General features: G+C 36.8%; 1 protein-coding gene across 5 annotated transcripts in view; it reads right to left on the bottom strand.

Moving 5' to 3' along the window:
* The window catches only part of VPS13A (vacuolar protein sorting 13 homolog A), a 264,964-nt gene that overhangs the window by 128,277 nt on the left and 116,313 nt on the right, over window positions 1–20,374 (bottom strand). For 4 of the 5 annotated variants that reach the window (XM_055272201.2, XM_063636975.1, XM_055272203.2 and 1 more), the window contains exons 27-32: window positions 17,590–17,669; window positions 13,451–13,510; window positions 13,095–13,248; window positions 11,908–12,024; window positions 11,729–11,832; window positions 1,895–2,062 (exon numbers count right to left, since the gene is read on the bottom strand). In XM_055272201.2, coding sequence (XP_055128176.1) covers window positions 1,895–2,062; window positions 11,729–11,832; window positions 11,908–12,024; window positions 13,095–13,248; window positions 13,451–13,510; window positions 17,590–17,669 — 683 coding nt within the window. The remainder of the gene's footprint in view (window positions 1–1,894; window positions 2,063–11,728; window positions 11,833–11,907; window positions 12,025–13,094; window positions 13,249–13,450; window positions 13,511–17,589; window positions 17,670–20,374) is intronic. The other variant, XM_055272202.2, reaches the window with a different exon arrangement.

A 20,374-nucleotide genomic window follows, 5' to 3' on the forward strand; every position in this document is an offset into this window, starting at 1 on the left:
TGTCTATGTTAAATCTTAATTTTCTGCCACAAAAACTGGGAAACACAAAGACACAGATAAAATAAAAATCTAGTCCTCAGAACAAAGCTAAATGGGATCGCTGGAATGTCTTACAGATATCTACTTCGCTTATCTCACTTTCCCTAATGGGAACAACCCTATTTCTCTATACAACCTCAGTGGACAGAGAGCTTATTTATATTTGTAAGGTAAATAAATAAATAAAATATGTTTAAGAAGTTTCAAAATAATTTTCCAATTTCCAAATTCCAAAAAAAAAACTTCAGTGACATAAAATATAATTACCTAGATTTACACTCTTATATCTAATTTTCATGTTCAAAGAAAAAATTAACATTTTAGTAATTTCTAAGTATAAGTACAAGAGGGCTCAAGTGACATGATTTTTTTGGTTATAAAAATAAATTAGCTACTTAAGAGGCTGAGGTAGTAGGATAAAACGGGCCCAGTAGTTCTAGACCAGTTTGGGCAATATAGCGAGATCGTGTCTTTAAAAAAAAAATTAAAAATAAAAAAATTAGCAGGGCCTGTTGTCCCTGCTAATTTAATCTACTTGGGAGGCTGAGATGGGATTTGCTTGTGCCCACGAGTTCGAGGCTGCAGTGAGCTAGTAGCACACCACTGCACTCCTGCCTGGGCTGCAGAGCAAGACCCCAACTCTAATTTTTTTTAAAAGAGAAGAAATTCAACAAGGAATACTTGTTTATCTTTACATTTTTGTGTACAAAATGATTTTATGGCTTAAAAGATCATAAAACAGCAACATTATATGGAATTAACCTAGAATTCTGAAATAATAAAAGAGGGCTCCACATTCCCAAATACATTCAAATGAACATGCAAATACTTTTATTGCTTATAAGAATTGCCACACTTGGCCTATTTATTCCACCACAGCCTTAGATTTGATTATCTAGTTCATACACTAAAACACAGAGACAGCATTTTAAAAGAATGAATAGTGATGTCACGGAGATAAGTATGACACCCACAGGAAAAAACATCAGCTGACAGCAAGGGAAAAACAAAAACCGAAACAAAACGAAAACAAGAAAAGCAGAAATAAGAACCGAAATGCCTTAGGGTGGAGTCATATAGGGATTAAATATAACTCCTTAAAGTCCCTGATATTCACAGAATGACAATGCAATCGAAAATATGATTTTCTTGGGCCGGACATAATGCCTGTGATCTCAGCGCTTTGGGAGGCCAAAGCAGGAGGATCACTTGAGGCCAGGAGTTCAAGACCAGCCTGGGCAACAGAGCAAGACTCCATCTCTATAAAAACTTGAAGAAAAAAAAAATTAGTTTGGTGGTATGTGCATGGTGATATGCGCCTGTAGTCTCAGCTACTCAGGAGGTTGGGGCGGGAGGATCACTTGAATCCAGGAGTTCAAGTTTACAACGAGCTACAATCATGCCACTGCATTCCAGCCTGGGTGACAGAGCAAGACCTTGTCTCTAGAAAATTAAAATAACCTTTTCTTAATGATGACTTGAGACCAAAACAAACTTCAATTATACATTCAGTATTTTAAAATTATAGTTGCAAGTCAGGTAAAAAGAAGACTTAAGCCAATGACATATAAAATGAAGGTTCTAATTAATACATAACATATTTATGATATATAATGCACATATACTTAATGTTAATATATGAAATATATATTTCAATTAATTGGAATATTCCTATGTCAAAACGATGTTATACAAATAAGGAACTACACATTTATTATGTATAATAAATGGTACCCAGAAGATTTAAAAAATCAGAAAAAATTTTAAGCAAGGAATTCTTACTAGTCTTCATCCATATTTGACATATACAATTTCCAACTAGTATAAAATAATAATAATTTAATAAAATACTTACCAATATAGAATATAGAAATTTCGTGACAAAAACTACTTCAATGCAACCAACTATTAAATTAACCTGAATGTCAACCACATTCATATCTGTGTATGCAGAACCAGCAGTTGCATCCATGTAAGAAACCATTTTGAAGCTGAAAACTTCTTTTCCAGTGATATAAACAGCCTTAATAAGAGAAAATTTAATTATCACAATCCATTTTTGAAATGATGTGTTTTCAGTACAAAAATAAAACAGTAAAAAATAACAAAACATAGTTAGAAAATCTCGCAAGTATTCACAAGCCAAGTACAAATGAGGCAACAATTCTATCATAACTGGTTTATTGGAACCTACACTACAAACTTCTACAAATTGGTGGTGGCAATTCCCTTTGTGAATCATAAAATCAAGGTAGTAGGTCTGGCTCCAGCTTTCTTTCTTTCTTTCTTTTTTAATGGAGAAGAGGAAATATCTGAATATGCATTTTCATTTTGCAAGTATACTTTTGTAATGAGAGTAACCATGTATTTCTTGATTCACTGACAAAAATTTGAAAAACACTGTACATCTACACCTTACTGAAATCTATTCTTGATTTGAGGTATGTGAATAGATTTTTCTAGATTCTTCAAAGGAGTCTCCTCCTATTGCTATACTTCTGTTCCTTATCAGGTTGTAAAAGGCCATCTTAATTGCCAACCAGAAATTACCTACAGTGGTTAAAAATCTCAAGCTCTGCAATAACAGTTAAAAATGGTAGAGACAACAGGAGATGTAAAATGTTAAAAAAAATTTTGGAAGAGGGACAGAGCACTAAGCTCATAACTTTCTCAATTCTCCTAAATGCTAGAAGCAAGCAAGAACAGGGAGCTGAAGAGCCATCAACAAGCAAATCAGTTACAACTACAGAACAAAGAGGTATAAGTGACCTCTGAAGGCTGAGGTACAAGACGGGGATGAAAAGAAGTCTACAGTCCTGCTTCTGCCTAGGGTGCACAAAGCTGGAGTGAGGGCCCCTCCAAACCTTAAAAAAAGGAAAAAAAAAAAACAATAAACTATGATATCATAACTTTCTTAAAACCATTAGCAATCTGAGGTCACAGGACAATAAAGATCCCTAAAAATCTAAGGACAAACAGGTAGCTTCAGGGAGAGACAGAAAATAAGCACCAGCTCACTTGTGGTAGAGAGGAGAAAGAGATGTTAGATACTATACAATATAGGTAAGAATAATTCAGCTAAAATGATAAAGGATAAGTGTGGACTCATGTGAGATGCAGAATCCCTGGGAGCCACACACGTGAGGAGCTCTTGAGAAAGATGGGAGCGGGGTGCAAGTGGGAAACAAGAGAAAGTTTTCCTTGGTACAACCCTGGAAAAGGTGAGGAGCCTCCATTGCAGAAAAGGCCCAAAGCATCACCAAGATTATCATCTACTCAAAACAATAGCCATAAGAAACTAGGGGAAGGGCAGTAAACCTTGTTTCCCTCAGGGCACAGGTGAAGATACAGTATCCTAGGGACAAGAATAAAATAAAACTCTAGGGGAAGAACAAGAACTCTCCTGGGGCCAGATAATAAGAGGTCTCCCTCTGCTGGGGAAGGGAAGGATAGTCAATCCCACATAGGAAATACGAGAGATATCAATCAGATGCCATGAGGAGGAGGGGCAGGATGGCCAAGAATACTCCATTTCTGAGACTCACAGAGACAGCCCTGGCTAGGACTGAAAATGGACAAGGACACTAACAAGCCTATACAAACCACCTTGCCTTCTCCCCAAATACGTACCATCAAGCTCACAAGCACTAAGAAACAAGCAGCAGGAGCCTCTAACATCTAGGAAAGAGCAAAGAATGTGGAAAGAGAATTTTCTGAGGTACAAGAGTAGAAGAAAGGTCAAAGGCTCAGCATGGAGCAAAATCTGAGCAACACAGCCTCCACCCACCCTAAGCACAAAGTACAACTAAAGGAAACTGAAGCAGTAATGTAGTGAAGGAAATTGTATTAATTTAAAATTCAAACCAAGCTAAGCTCAACCCCCCACCCCAAGCTAATAGCTTAGCAGAAAAGAGGCATCCCCGTTTCCAGACATAAATACTATGATATTTACCTTAGTCTCTATTATGCTATACATCTGTGGTCCCCAGCCTTTTTGGTAACAGGGAGCTGTTTTGTGGAAGACAATTTTTCCACAAAAGTGGGGCTGGGGGGTTGGAGGGTGGGGAGATGGCTTGGGGATGAAATTGTTGCACTTCAGAGCATCAGGCGTTAGATTCTCACGAGGAGCATGCAACCTAGATCCCGCGTATGCACAGTTCACGATAGGGTTCACCCTCCTATGAGAATCTAATGCCCCCACTGATCTGACAGGAGGCGGAGCTCAGGCAATAATGCTCCCTCGCCCACCACTCAACTCCTGCTGTCCGGCCCAGTTCCTAACAGGCCAGGGACCAGTACCGTTCCACAGCCCGGGGGTTGGGGACTCCTGCTATGCATGATATGATGTCTGACATTCAATCAATAATTATGAGATGTCCAATAAAAACAAGGGAAAAAATTCAGGCAAATAATAAAGGAATCAACAGAATCAGACTCATCTATAACATCAATGTTGAAACTAAAATTTTTAATTTTAATTACTATGATTAATACGGTAAAGGCTTCTAGTGGAAAATATGCATGAATAGATGGTGAATATTATTATAGCAGAGAAAATGGAAAAAAGAAGAGTCAAAGGGATATATTAAAGATTAAAAAACATGGTAATATAAATGAAAATACCTTCAGTGGGTTTGTCAGTACATTCATCAGAGCCAAGGACAAAATCAGTAGATTTGAAAATAGGTCAAGATAAATTATTTGAATTAAAATGCACTAAGAAAACAATGGGGAAAAAACTTGAACAGAACATCCAAAGGCTGTGGGACTATAAACAGAAATCTAGTAAGAATTTTAGGAATTCAAGAAGAGGAACAGGGAAAAAGTGGAGGAGGAGAAAACAGGGGAGCCGGGGGGTGGGGGAGAAAAAGGGAGACAGAGGCAAAGAAACTATTTGAAGAAAAAATGAAAAATAATGAAAGACAGATCCATCCAAGTAGCTCAGAAAAGCCCAAACAGGACAAATATCAAAACACAATTAAACTCATCTAGTCACACCATATATAAATCCTGAAAGCAGTCAAAAAAGATGACAAATTATGTACAGAGGAACAAAAATAAGAAATGTCATAGATTTCTCATCAAAAGTATGTGTAACAAAGAACAATGAAATCACATCTTTTAACAGTTGGAAAGGGTGAAAACACAATCAACCCAGCAAAAATGTCACTCAGAAAAATTGGGGTAAAATAAAGGTTTTTCCCAGCTCCCTTCTCATCTATACCCAAAAAACTGAGAGAAGTCATTACCGGCAGACCTGCATTATAAAAAATGAGGAAGTGCCAGATGCGGTGGCTCACGCCTGTAATCCCAGCACTCTGGGGGGCTGAGGTGGGTGGATCACCTGAGGTCAAAGAGTTCAAGACCAGCCTGGCCAACATGGTGAAACCCCATCTCTACTAAAAATACAAAAATTAGCCAGGTGTGGTGGCGCGCATCTGTAATCCCAGCTATTTGGAAGGTTGAGGCAGAAGAATCACTTGAACCCCAGAGGCAGAGGTTGCAGTGAGCTGAGATTGCACCACTGCACTCCAGCCTGGGTGACGGAGCAAGACTCTGTCTCAAAAAAAAAAAAAAAAAAGAAATGAGAAAGTATTTCACAGAGAAATACAAACAATAGACAGAAACTACATGAAGTAGTTACAGAAAGAGCTGCAATGAAGAAAAATATAAAACATCTTTAGAAAACTAATTGCTCCAAAGAAAACTGACTAAACCAAATTCAGCAGGTACACATTGTGAGTTTTCAACATGCACCAAAGTAAAGCAAATTATGATGATACCAAGAAAGATAGGAAATGGGAATTGGAAGCATGGTATTGTAAGATTCTTATACTATATGTACAACAATAAAATATTATTGGAAGATAGACTACGATTAAAGATATATACATTGTAAATCCTAGAGAAACCATAAAATAAATGATAATTAATCAAAAATCAGGCCAAAAGGAGGAATACAATAGGAGAAACAAAAGTAGAGAACAGAAAACAATTGGAGATATCAGATTACAATCCAATCATATCAATAATTAGTTTTATAAAATAGTCTAAACACAAATTAAAAGCCAAGAGATTGTCAGATTAGATAAAAAAGAAAAATCTAAATATACATTGACTGCAAGAAACCCATTTTAAGCCAGATGTGGTGGCATGCACATATAATCCCAGCTACTTACAGGGCTGAGGCGAGCTTAAACACAGGAGTTCAAGACCACCCTGGGCAACACAGTGAGACTTTGCCTCAAAAAACGGAAACCCACTTTAAACAAGAAAACATCCATTAAAAGCTAAAGGACAGAAAAAGATAGACCATGCAAACCTAACCAAAGAAACCTGGAATGGCTATATTACTACCACAGTAGACTTCGGAACAAGCACAGTTACCACAGATAAAGAGACACATTACATAATCACAAAAGTGGCATAAAATTCATATACATTTATATGTACCTAACAAGAGATCTCCAAAACATATAAAGCAAAAAAACTTAAAGAACTGAAAGGAGAAACAGGCAAATCAATGGTTATAATCAGAGGCTTCAACACAATCAGTAAACAGAAAATCAGTAGCCTGAATAATTCTATCCACCAACATACTTGCCCAAATGGAACATTCAACCCAGCAATTGCTAAAAACACATATTAATTTCAAGTACACTTGAAACATTCACCAAGATTAATCATATATGTTTTGGGCCATAAAACAAACATCAACAAATTTAAAGGAACTGAAACGGTTTCTCCCCGACCATAATGAATTTAAACTAGAAATCAGTAACAGAAAGGGATCTGAAAATCTCAAAATATTTAGAAGTTAAATAACATATTTCTAAATAAACAATGGGTAAAAGAAAGTCAGAAGAGAAATTAGAAAATACTTTGAATGAAAATAAAAATATGACATATCAAAACTTACAGGAAGCAGCTAAAGTAGTGCTTAAAGGAAAATTTAGAGCAGCAAATGCTTACAATAGAAAAGAAAGACATTCTCAAATCAATAATTTAAACTTCCACCTTAAGAAGAGCATATTAAATCCAAAGCAGGCAGAAGGAAGGAATCTTAAAAGAGCATAAATAAATAAAATTAAAAACAGAGAATATTCAATTGAAACAAATGCCAGTTCTTTCAAAGTATCAATAAAATCGATACATCTCTAACCAGGCTGATCAAGACATAAAGAGAAAAGACAAAAATTATAACCTCACATGCTAAGAAAAAAAAAATGCGAAAGACTACATAACTGCATGATTCCATTTATATGATCCTTTGGAAACTGCAAAACTACAGGAACAAAAAACAGTGCAGTGATTCCAAGGTGCTGGGATGGGGAGAAGGGCTAACCTCAAAGGGCAGTAGTGAATATTTAGGGGTGACAGACCCATTGTATACGCTGAAGGTAAGTTACACAGCAGTATATGTTCGTCAAAACTCACAGAATTACAACTAAAAGAGGTTTTACTATAGGTAAATTGTCTCAATAAATCTGACTTTAAAAAGTAAAAACTAAACCAAAACAGAAACTAATAAATAATTCCACCCAAAGGTTACTGAGGCCCCTAAAACCTCCAAAGATATAGCAAGCACCTTCCTGCTACAAGGCTTTTATACCTGCTCTTTCCTCCACCTGGAAGGCTCTTTCAACAGGGCTCAAATCCACAGCTCAGATTTCTGTCAAATGTTTCTATTGTAAAAAAGCATTTCTTGATAATCCTAATACACCACGTGAATCATTACCTGTCACATTACCCTGCTTTCTTGGTTTTCAAAGCACATATCACTCTCTAATATTGTTTTATATTACTGATTAACTACTATGTATTCCACGTGGAGAAGGGCTTTTTATCTTTTGCTGACTATAATATCTCAAATAGGCCAGGTGCTGTGGCTCATGTCTGTAATCACAGCACTTTGGGAGACTGAGGCAGGTGGATCGCCTGAGCTCAGGAGTTTGAAAGCAGCCTGAGCAAAATGATGAAACCCCATCTCTACAAAAATCAGCTGGGCCTGGTGGTGCACACCTGCAGTCCTAGCTACTCAGGAGGCTGAGGTGGGAGGATCACCTGGGCCAGGGAAGGTCGAGGCTGCAGTGAGCTGTGATTGTGTGATTGGAGAGAGAGAGAGAAAATTATATATATATATATATATAAAATATATTATGATTATATAATATATATAATTAGTTTTTTCTTAATTTACCAGCATTTATACACATATAATTTACATATATAAATGTGTCTATATAATTATATAAATACTGGTAAATTAGTTTAGAATAAACCAAATATCCTCTGCATGTCACATGAGTAGGGCTATATGACTGTTCCTCTCCAAGTTCAACAGAACAGATTTGCTCGACAGAGTTTAGAGCAGAAAGGCTGTGGTCTAGGAGACTTCAGGTACAGAAAGACGGTTAATAAAACACCATATTAAAAAATGGTTATTTGAAGCAAAAATCTATAAACTAAATGATGAGGCCTCCACTTCTTTCAGCCAACTGGCTCCTGGAATCTAGGCTGCCAGGCTTATACTTAATAGTATTTTTCTCAAAGGAAACTGACTAGCCTAAAAACAAGAAATACTCTCAATTTGAGAAGCCATAAAGTTGCTAGACCAGTTCCTGACCATCAACTGTGATGTCTACCTGCCCAAAGTCCCTACATAAAGCTTCAAATTAGCTCTGATTGTCTGGGGAAAATGGCAAAGTTCTTGGAAGCGAAAGAAAGTCAAACTGTCATCAGAACTGTCAACACCAATACTAGGCCATAAGACATGGAGTAATATGTTTTAAGATCATCTAGAAAAGAAAATTCAAGGCAAGAATTTAAAATCCAGTCAAACTACCCTGCAAATATAAATAAGGATGATTGTTCCTATGAGCCCTGTCTAAGAAATTTACTGGAGAATAAACTTTTGAAAAGCCAAAATGATTGGTGACACCAGCATAAAGACTGGTGAACTCTTCCATTTAATAAACGAAGAAACGTCCCTACTGCCTCCAGACTTCCTGTCAGCCTCCCTGGTGGGCACCCCTCAAGGGTGTTTTGTTGTGTTGCCTCCCCGATGTCCCATCTGACCAACATGCCTGCAAGCTACGAAGTGGCTATTTTGGCTTATGGCCACTCTCCAGACACAGACCTCAAGACCAAATTACAGGAAATAACAACATATAGCTTCTAACATCAAAAAAAGAAAGATATCCCAAGACAGTGCAAAACAGAAAAGAAAAAAAAGACAGCTGCACACTATGTGCCTCCTTTGAAAACACACACCACCAACTATGAAGTATCTTGCCAACCCCTACTCCCAAACCCTGAAACTCACTGTGCCCTGAGATTTAAATATCGATTTAAGGAAACATAGGATACAGTAACATGTTAAATAGCATGAAAACATAATCAGCAAGATACAGGCTATGCAAAACTGTACAGAATAAATAAGATAGCAACAAATGGCTAACACAAGGGCAGAGAAGAAACTAAAGGAAATTCATAACAGACTTAAGTGGTATATCAAATGCAGTGTGTGGATATCCTTTGGATACTGAATGCCATATGGAAAATAAAATAAAGTAAATCCTAGCCTCAACTATACACAAAAATATTCGCACTGATAATTCCATCAAACATTTAAGGAAATAATAATGCAAATTCTATACAAATTTTCCAGAAAACAGGAAGAAAGCATTTCCCAACTCATTTGATGAGGCAAGTATTGGCCTAATAACAAGGCCAGAAAAGTTGAGAATAATTAGAAGGACTTGTGTACCCATCATCAAGAATTAAGCATTAAAAACTGGATTTTTTTAAGCCTTTACTTTCAAAATATTTTTTATGAAGAAGATATCAGAAACTAATTTACTATGATATGTTTTTCATGAGACTATCAGGTCAGCTAGAATCCTTTTTACCTTATGGCATACATAAATAAAAACAGTCTTTGTCTAATGGTGCTACAGTAAATGGAGGATGATGCTCCAAGACAGAGTCAAACAAGTGGTCTGGGGGCTCCAACCTTTAAAGTTGAGGGCCTCAATGTCTCAGTATACTTAAAACTGGCACAACAGTATATATCACTGTACAAGGCTTATGAAACTGATTCATAATCAGGTCTGATTTCATAAGGGCAAAAACCTTATGCCTCTCTGGTTCTTTGACACATGGAAAGTTACTAAACAAGGCAGTTTGCTTAAAAACCATGTAAGACAGAATCAAAGTCAAGAAATAGGGAAAGGGAAACGAAAATTGGGAAAGAAGACAAGAGAGAAAGATTTTTTTTATTTTGTAACTTTCTGTAAACGGAATTTTTAATCTTGTAGATATATTAAAAATAAAATTACAGGCTGGGCACAGTGGCTCATGCCTGTAATACCAGCATTTTGGGAGGCCGGGACAGGCAGATCACTTGAGGCCAGGAGTTTGAGACGAGCCTGGACAAACACAGTGAAACCCTGTCTCTACTAAAAATATAAAAATTAGTTGGGTGTGGTGGTGCGCACCTGTAATCCCAGCTACTCAGGAGGCTGAGGCACGAGAATCACTGGAACCCGGGAGGTAGAGGTTTCAGTGAGCCAAGACTGTGCCACTGCGCTCCAGCCTGGGTGATAGAGCAAGACTGTCTCAAAAAATAAAATTAAAAATAAAATTACAGAGAAAAAAATCAATGGGTTGGATCATGCTCTCAGCTCTGTATAATTTTTCGTAGATACTTTATTTCTGTGAGCTTTACTTTCTAGATAGGGAAAATAAAATGGATAATCTATTTCTTAAATACTCTGATATTATGATTTTTAAAATAAAAGCAATAGAAGTAAATCAAACCATGGCTTCTGGAAAATTTCTTGTTCCTTATTGCTATGAGTCATTTCTTTTTGATGTTGGAACTGTTTTTCTATCCCACTAAATAAGCCATAACAAGAAGATATTAGAAATAAGAATTTTCTAAACATAAAAATCAGGTCATCACTATAGTATTACTGGCAAAATCTATTTATCTATTTCCTTTCTTCTTAACATATTCCAAATGCTGACTTCCTGACTCAACAAGTACTTCAGCTTTTCCTGATCCTACTATCTGATATTCCTTTAACCTCCTTAAATACATAATCCTGCCTACTTCAGGTAGGATGTTCCCTGTTCAACTCTGCAACAGGAACCTCACTGTTTTATAACCAGTAACAAATTACCTAACCTTCAACAACTAATCATCCAGTTCAAAGGACTCTCTTATCATTATTACAACAACTATACTAGTGATCGTTGATGAGAATAAGCTTTATAAAAAATCTCACTTCCTCAGACTTCAGACCCTCAAATGTATCTAAAATGCATTATGAGATTCAGAGTACATGAAGAGAACAACAACAACAAAAAAAGTGAAAAAGGTATTTACTAGGTTCTCTCTCAAAGCTTTGTTCCTGGAGCATTATTCATACTTATCTCATTTATGAGATACTGTAATCCTCATTTTACAAATAAAGAAACAGAGTCCAAGATTAGGTAACCTGCTAATGGTCACACAGCTACTAAGGAGTAGAGCTAAGAACCCAATTATGCCTGACTCCAAAACCCATGCACATAATAAGCCACATTACTAAATTCTGATAAATGTCCAAATGATACCTATGACCACTCTTAAAGGACAATCCTATTTAATGATGTACTATTATTTAATTTAAAAAATTCTTACCTTTTTGTATATAGCAGTTGTATCAGAATCTAAAACAATTATATTCCTTAGATTTGCATTTATTTCAGTTTCTGAAGGCCTCATAATCATCTCAGAATCAAGCCCTAAGGGAACAAAAGAATGACTGCCTTTTCTTTCATTTAATGTCTTTTAATTTGCTTCTTGTGAAATTTTATTACCTTCAATCTTAATTTCAGAAATGTTACGTTTCTGATCTTGAATAAAGATCTGTAAACACGATAATTCTGCTAAGATCTGCAAAGTAATGATATCTTCATTCGTGGATAGTTTTAAAGCTGCAAAAAAAAATTCATATTGTAAAACATGAGGAAAAACATTTAGTAGTTACCTCACTATACTTATAAAGTAACTGAAATATCACCACAAATAGTGATATGAGAGAAAACCTGATCTGCAATTCAGTTGAAAGCAAGGTATGATATTCCCTACTGAATTGAAAATTCTAAAAAACAATAAAATCTAATGAAAACAAAAGCAAACAGACGTTTCTAGAAGAAACTAAACATCTGAAACTAAAACACTGTAGCTATAAATTTCAAAATTTTTTGAGAACCAATAATTACTAGGTGATACTTGTCATTATCAAAATTGCAACTTTTCACTGCTTCGAAAGTACTATACTCTGATTTTAAAATATGCTCTGATACCCTTTTTTTGTTTTTTTTTCGAAACAGAGTCTCGCTCTGTTACCCAGGATGGAGTGCAGTGGTGCAATTGTAGCTCCATGATCGCTGCAACCTTGAATTCCTGGGCTCCAGTGATTCTACCGCATCAGCCTCCCAAGTAAACTGGGTCTACAGACAAACACCACCATGCCCAACTAATTTTTAAAATTTTGTTGGAGACAGGGTCTTGCTATGTTGCCCAGGCTAGTTTCGAACTCCTGGCCTCAAGTGATCCTCGAGCCTCAATCCCCACAGCGCTTGCCTCCCTGGGTCACTGGGATCACAGCATAAGCCACCGCACTCAGCTGACATTACTCAAATTTTGTTAGTCATATTTGTCTAACCTAAAATAATGTCATGAAATGAATAAATTTTAATTTAAATCTAATCCTCCTACTGGGAGGGAGGTGGAAGAAAAAAATATATTTAATCTAATACTCCTACTGTATAATCTTAAACTAAAAACAATTATTATATACAATAAACAAAAGCAACATTTTCTTCAGCAGTAGTTTCCTTTAATTTCTAAAATTATCCTGGCATATAATGAATCCTTCTGGATATTAACCTAGGCAACAGAATTCTGAAGCCAATATTTGAAGTTAATAATAAAGTCAAAGTCTAGATTGACTTACGTGGTTAAAAAAAAAAAGTTGATGCCAAATTTTTAAAAAACATACCTAATTTTTTAATGACATCTCCTTTGTCTTCAGTCTCTGTAGTGGACACTGGGGCTGATTTTTCCTCTGATTGTGGAAGGATATTATGAAGATAATTAATTGTATTCAGAAGTGCTTCAGTGTGTAAATGAATATCCAAAGAGGAAAAATTTACCTAAAGAACAAAGCTGATTTTAGTGATAGGTCAATAAATATTTGCTTGCCAGCTCTCTACAAGGCACCATGCTTTGTGGCATAAAGGATATAATTTATAATATTTTCTTATCTTTAAGGATCTTACAATTCCAGTTAGAAAATAATTTCCATAAGAAATAGAAACACAGTATATAATTAAAAAATAAATTATCTACTCATACCTTAATCAATTGCAAAACATTGTTATAGGTACTTTTCAAGTTGGGTACATTCTTTTCAGCCTATCCAAAGAGAAAACAAATCTGTTAGAACACGTTAGGAAGACATAAATACACAATTACATTATAGTCCTAATACACATTTATATAATTTTCCAGCTGTTCATATACATATATACATATACATATACACATATATATATATATATATATATATACACACACACATATACACACACATATAATTACCTAAATAAGCAACCACTTCACCAGAACAAAAGAAAATGTAAGTATGGGACTCTCTGGCACATAGCAAGTATTCAATAAATGTTACGTACTATCATTCTTATTATCAAGAGAGGAAATGTTGGATATTATCAAGTGTGGAGAATAATCATTCAGTCATCAACAACTCTGTACGGTTCTTCCTAATTCTTCCTGTATTTAAAAACAAAATTTGTGACAGAATTGTCCAGCAAGTATCCAAATACTCTGTTTTCTTCTTTTTAAAAAATTTAATATTTGATTGACAAATCATAATTATATACACTTATGGAGTACAATGTGATGTTTTGACATATGTACACAATGTTAAATGATTAAATTAAGCTAAATAACATATCTGTCACCTCGCTTTCCTATCTTTCTTTGTGGTGAGATATTTGAAATTCACTTTCTTGGTTGTTTTGAAATAAACAACACATTATTATTGATTACAGTCCCCCTGCTGTATAACAGATCTCAAAAATTATTCCTCCTGTCTATCTGGAACTTCATACCATTTGATTGACAACTCTCTATTCCCTCTCCTTCCCTCCCTCCCATCCCTGCTACCCTCTGGTAACCATCACTGTGCTCTCCACTTCTGTGAGTTCAGTTTTATTAGATTCCACACATAAAGAAGATCATGAGGTATTTGTCTTTCTGTGCTTGGCTTATTTCGCTTAGCATAATGTCCTCCACATTCATCTATGTTGACAAAAATGACAGGATTCCCCCCCCTTTTCATTTTCTTTTTTTTTTTATTATACTTTAGGTTTTAGGGTACATGTGCACAATGTGCAGGTTTGTTACATATGTATCCATGTGCCATGTTGATTTCCTGCACCCATTAACTCGTCATTTAGCATTAGGTATATCTCCTAATGCTGTCCCTCCCCTCTCCCCCAACCCCACAACAGTCCCCGGAGGGTGATGTTCCCCTTCCTGTGTCCATGAGTTCTCATTGTTCAATTCCCACCTATGAGTGAGAACATGCGGTGTTTGGTTTTTTGTCCTTGCGATAGTTTACTGAGAATGATGTTTTCCAGTTTCATCCATGTCCCTACAAAGGACATGAACTCATCATTTTTTATGGCTGCATAGTATTCCATGGTGTATATGTGCACATTTTCTTAATCCAGTCTATCGTTGTTGGACATTTGGGTTGGTTCCATCTCTTTGCTATTGTAAATAGTGCCACAATAAACATATGTGTGCATGTGTCTTTATAGCAGCATGATTTATAGTCCTTTGGGTATATACCCAGTAATGGGATGGCTGGGTCAAATGGTATTTCTAGTTCTAGATCCCTGAGGAATCGCCACACTGACTTCCACAATGATTGAACTAGTTTACAGTCCCACCAACAGTGTAAAAGTGTTCCTATTTCTCCACATCCTCTCCAGCACCTGTTGTTTCCTGATTTTTTAATGATGGCCATTCTAACTGGTGTGAGATGGTATCTCACTGTGGTTTTGATTTGCATTTCTCTGATGGCCAGTGATGATGAGCATTTCTTCATGTGTTTTTTGGCTGCATAAATGTCTTCTTTTGAGAAGTGTCTGTTCATGTCCTTTGCCCACTTTTTGATGGGGCTGTTTGTTTTTTTCTTGTAAATTTGTTTGAGTTCATTGTAGATTCTGGATATTAGCCCTTTGTCAGATGAGTAGGTTGCAAAAATTTTCTCCCATTCTGTAGGTTGCCTGTTCACTCTGATGGTATAAAATACTGGCAAACCGAATCCAGAAGCACATCAAAAAGCTTATCCACCATAATCAAGTGGGCTTCATCCCTGGGATGCAAGGCTGGTTCAACATATGCAAATCAATAAATGTAATCCAGCATATAAACAGAACCAAACACAAAAACCACATGATTATCTCAATAGATGCAGAAAAGGCCTTTGACAAAATTCAACAACCCTTCATGCTAAAAACTCTCAATAAATTAGGTATTGATGGGACGTATCTCAAAATAATAAGAGCTATCTACGACAAACCCACAGCCAATATCATACTGAACGGGCAAAAACTGGAAGCATTCCCTCTGAAAACTGGCACAAGACAGGGATGCCCTCTCTCACCACTCCTATTCAACATAGTGCTGGAAGTTCTGGCCAGAGCAATCAGGCAGGAGAAGGAAATAAAGGGTATTCAATTAGGAAAAGAGGAAGTCAAATTGTCCCTCTTTGTGGATGACATGATTGTATATCTAGAAAACCCCATTGTCTCAGCCCAAAATCTCCTTAAGCTGATTAGCAACTTCAGCAAAGTCTCAGGATACAAAATCAATGTACAAAAATCACAAGCATTCTTGTACACCAATCACAGACAAACAGAGAGCCAAATCATGAGTGAACTCCCATTCACAATTGCTTCAAAGAGAATAAAATACCTAGGAATCCAACTTACAAGGGATGTGAAGGACCTCTTCAAGGAGAACTACAAACCACTGCTCAATGAAATAAAAGAGGATACAAACAAATGGAAGAACATTCCATGCTCATGGGTTGGAAGAATCAATATCGTGAAAATGGCCATACTGCCCAAGGTAATTTATAGATTCAATGCCATCCCCATCAAGCTACCAATGACTTTCTTCACAGAATTGGACAAAACTACTTTAAAGTTCATATGGAACCAAAAAAGAGCCTGCATCGCCAAGTCAATCCTAAGCCAAAAGAACAAAGCTGGAGGCATCACGCTACCTGACTTCAAACTACACTACAAGGCTACAGTAACCAAAACAGCATGGTACTGGTACCACAACAGAGACATAGATCAATGGAACAGAACAGAGCCCTCAGAAATGATGCCGCATATCTACAACTATCTGATCTTTGACAAACCTGACAAAAACAAGAAATGGGGAAAGGATTCCCTATTTAATAAATGGTGCTGGGAAAACTGGCTAGCCATATGTAGAAAGCTGAAACTGGATCCCTTCCTTACACCTTATACAAAAATTAATTCAAGATGGATTAAAGACTTAAATGTTAGACCTAAAACCATTAAAATCCTACAAGAAAACCTAGGCAATACCATTCAGGACATAGGCATGGGCAAGGACTTCATGTCTAAAACACCAAAAGCAATGGCAACAAAAGCCAAAATTGACAAATGGGATCTAATTAAACTAAAGAGCTCCCCCGGCTTTTTAAAGCTGAATAGTATTCCATTTTGTATATATACCACATTTTCTTTACCCATTTTCTTTAGGTCTAGAACATTTTTGTTATATAAAAGCTATATAATGCATATACTACAACAAAAATCCTAAGATATCTAGTCAATAATGGATAGCAAAAATGGTTTTAAAGTGATTAAATGCTTTCTGCATTATTCTTATTATAAAGTAATTATTAAAATAGTCTGACGCAGAAACACGGAAGTCAGCAGAAACACAGAAAAATTAGAAATAGACCATAGTACACAGAAAAGCTTAACAAATGATAAAATGAATATCATAAATCAATAAAAAAGGAATGGAGTTATTGACCCTAGGAATATCAGGTAACTTCACAAAACAGTGGAAAATAAAGTGAAAGCATCATCTCGTATCACATAAAACAATACACTCTATCAAGACTAAAAAGTATGTTTCTTTCTCAGTACCTCTGTTGGGAGAAAAAAAAAAATCAAACTCCAGGTCCTTTCTACTTAGAACACAATCTTCTTATTTTGCTATATGAAGTATTTATAAATCACAACTATTTAATACAAGATGACAAAATCAAAAAAAACCTTAGTATTAGGAGTTACAGAGAGATTATGTTAGAGGGAAGATTAAACAAACTGAATAATACCAAACTTACAAAACTTGATTATAACATTTCAGCAGCATACTTACCATATTAAGCAGATATAAATGAAACTGCTTACCTTTACATATTCTAGCGTTAACAGGTCTTCCATTGTGTTATCCAGGGTTGTAACCAAATAAACTGGTTTCTTGTTTTCATCTAAAAATAATTTTTTAAAAATTATCTTTTCATAGGAAAGGTAACTGAAAATAAATGCAAGCAATCTTATTAATTATGTAATTGCAAAAGAAGGCTTTCCTATATGAGTTCTGGACCTTGGATTCTACCTTACCCCAGTCAAGTTACTTCTTTGCTCTTTAAACTCTAAAAATGTAATTTCTCCTCACAATTCCCTTACCTCCCCATGTGCCACAACACAAGTCTCATACCCTTCTAAACCTAGATAGGAGGTAAGGTAAGAAAAAACAGGAATCAATTAAAGAGAAATCAGAATGGTTTTTAGGAACAATGAAAGGGCAGGAAGAGAATTCTGGCCCTGGATCACTGAAGTAACTAAAAAGGAAATCATCAGAGTCCTTGAAAACCCAGCTGTTCAGAAGACAGACCGGGAATGAGACGAAACATTAAGTTTTCTGTATATTAGTTTAGATTAAAATAAACCCTATTACCATGTAATCAGTCTTTATTAGTTATACTGATATGGACAGGAGACAGGGAAATACTGGGTAGAAGAGGGCATTTCTCCAGCAAAGGCCCCACCCTCAAGCCTAAAAACTGGAGGCCCTAAGTGAGAACAAGCATTTCTGTTTTTGCACCTGAAAAGTTGCCTTTTGGCCCACCATACCCACCATCCTGTACCCATATAAGCCCAAGGCCTTAGTGGGCACAGATACAAGCAGCTGAGCCTTGAGAAGAGCAGAAGAACAGAGTGGCAGAGAGTGGCGGGGCAGCATGGCAGAAAAAGAGAGAAGAGGAAGGACGTGGACGTCCAGACGCTGGGGGAGTTCAACTAGGGGCTGTCAGTGAAGAGTCCATCTGCTGCGCGGCCCAACCTCAGGGGAAGACCACCTTCCCACTCCATCCCCCACTTCCGGCTCTCCAACCATCTTGCTGAGAGCCACCTCCACTACTCAATAAAACCTTGCACTCATCCTTCCAGCCCACATGTGATCCGATTCTTCTGGTACACTGGGCAAGAACTCAGGCCGTCACACTGGCCCCCTGCCCTTGCGATAAGGAAGGTGGTCTATTGAGCTGATTAACAAAAGCCATCTGCAGACGGCAAAGTTGAAAGAGCATACTGTAACACATGCCCCTTGGGCTTCAGGAGTTGTAGACACCTACGCCTAGATGCTGCCCTGGGGCCAGAGCCCAAAAGCACTCCCCACAGCCTCTGCACCTGCCCGTCTGCATGCCCCGCCTAGGGAAATGCATACCCCTGTGGCATGTCCTCTGAGGGGAATAAAGGAACTCTCCCATTTTAATATTACTGCTTCTGCTCAAAATGTGCTATACTAAGAAAACCAGTGTAGAAGAGAATTTATAGAAAGCTTTTAAAACTCTCATAACCAAATGACTTATGGTTGCTAGAAAATTAGTATCTAAAGACTGGAAGAAAGGACTACAAACTAATCATACGATTCCTGAGAAAAAAATGCCATAAATTGCACAGAGTCCTCCAAACCTAATGCTTAGCACATAAACCTGTTTTCTACTGCAAGTGCTAGCCACACTTGAAGCCTTAAAAAAGTTCCCACTTTGTTTATACATTTATTCATTCATTGAACAACCATTTACTGATCATTTACTTTGTGCAAGAAACTGCTATTCACTCCCTCTGAGAAAACAGAAACAAAAATATTACAGAAATAAGCGCAATAATAATTGTATAATCTTTTTTCTGTTTGCAAGGGTTTTTTAATCCTTTGTTCTTGGCAAAACAAACATAAGAATAAACATAAAACTTAGTAACTGCAGCCGGGCGTGGAGGCTCACGCCTACAATCCCAGCACTTTGGGAGGCCAAGGCAGGCGGATCATGCGGTCAGGAGATCGAGACCATGGTGAAACCCTGTCTCTACTAAAAATACAAAAAAAAAAAAAAAAAATTAGCTGGGCGTGGTGGCGGGCGCCTGTAGTTCCAGCTACTCGGGAGGCTGAGGCAGGAGAATGGCGTGAACCCAGGAGGTGGAGCTTGCAGTGAGCCGAGATCATGCCACTGCACTCCAGCCTGGGCAACCGAGCGAGACTCCGTCTCAAAAAAAATAAATTAAAACAAACAAACAAAAAAACAAAACTTAGTAACTGCTATAAAGTTCCTGGGTTACTAGGGAACACTGTCACGTTGGTTTACTTTTCTTTCCAATTACTAGAGTAAACTGTTTCTTGATGATTTAGCAATCATGTTCCTTGGTATTTACCCAGTGAAACTGAAAATTTATGTCTACACAAAAACTTGCATTCAAATGTTCACAGCAGCTTTATTAACAATTGCCAAACCGTGGAAGCAACCAAGATATCCTTCAGTACATGAATGGATAAACTGTAGTGCATCCAGACAAGAGAATATCATTCATTGCTAAAAAAGAAATGGGCTGCCCACTTATGAAAAGACATGGAGGTAACTTCAGTATATATTACTAAGTGAAAGAAGCCAATCTGAAAAGGATATGTATGATTCCAATTATGTGACATGCTGGTAAAACTATGGAGACACTAAAAGGATCAGCAGTTGCCAGGGGTTAAGTGGGAGGGAGGGACAAATAGGTGGAGCACAGAGGATTTTTAGGGCAGTGAAACTACTCCACATGTGAAGGTAATGGTAGATGCATGTCATTATACATGTCCAAACAGAAGGTATAACAGCAACAGTGAACCTTAATGTAAATTGTGGACTCTTGGTAA

Source organism: Symphalangus syndactylus, chromosome 3 (genome assembly GCF_028878055.3).
Source record: "Symphalangus syndactylus isolate Jambi chromosome 3, NHGRI_mSymSyn1-v2.1_pri, whole genome shotgun sequence".
Taxonomy (NCBI): Eukaryota; Metazoa; Chordata; class Mammalia; order Primates; family Hylobatidae; genus Symphalangus; species Symphalangus syndactylus.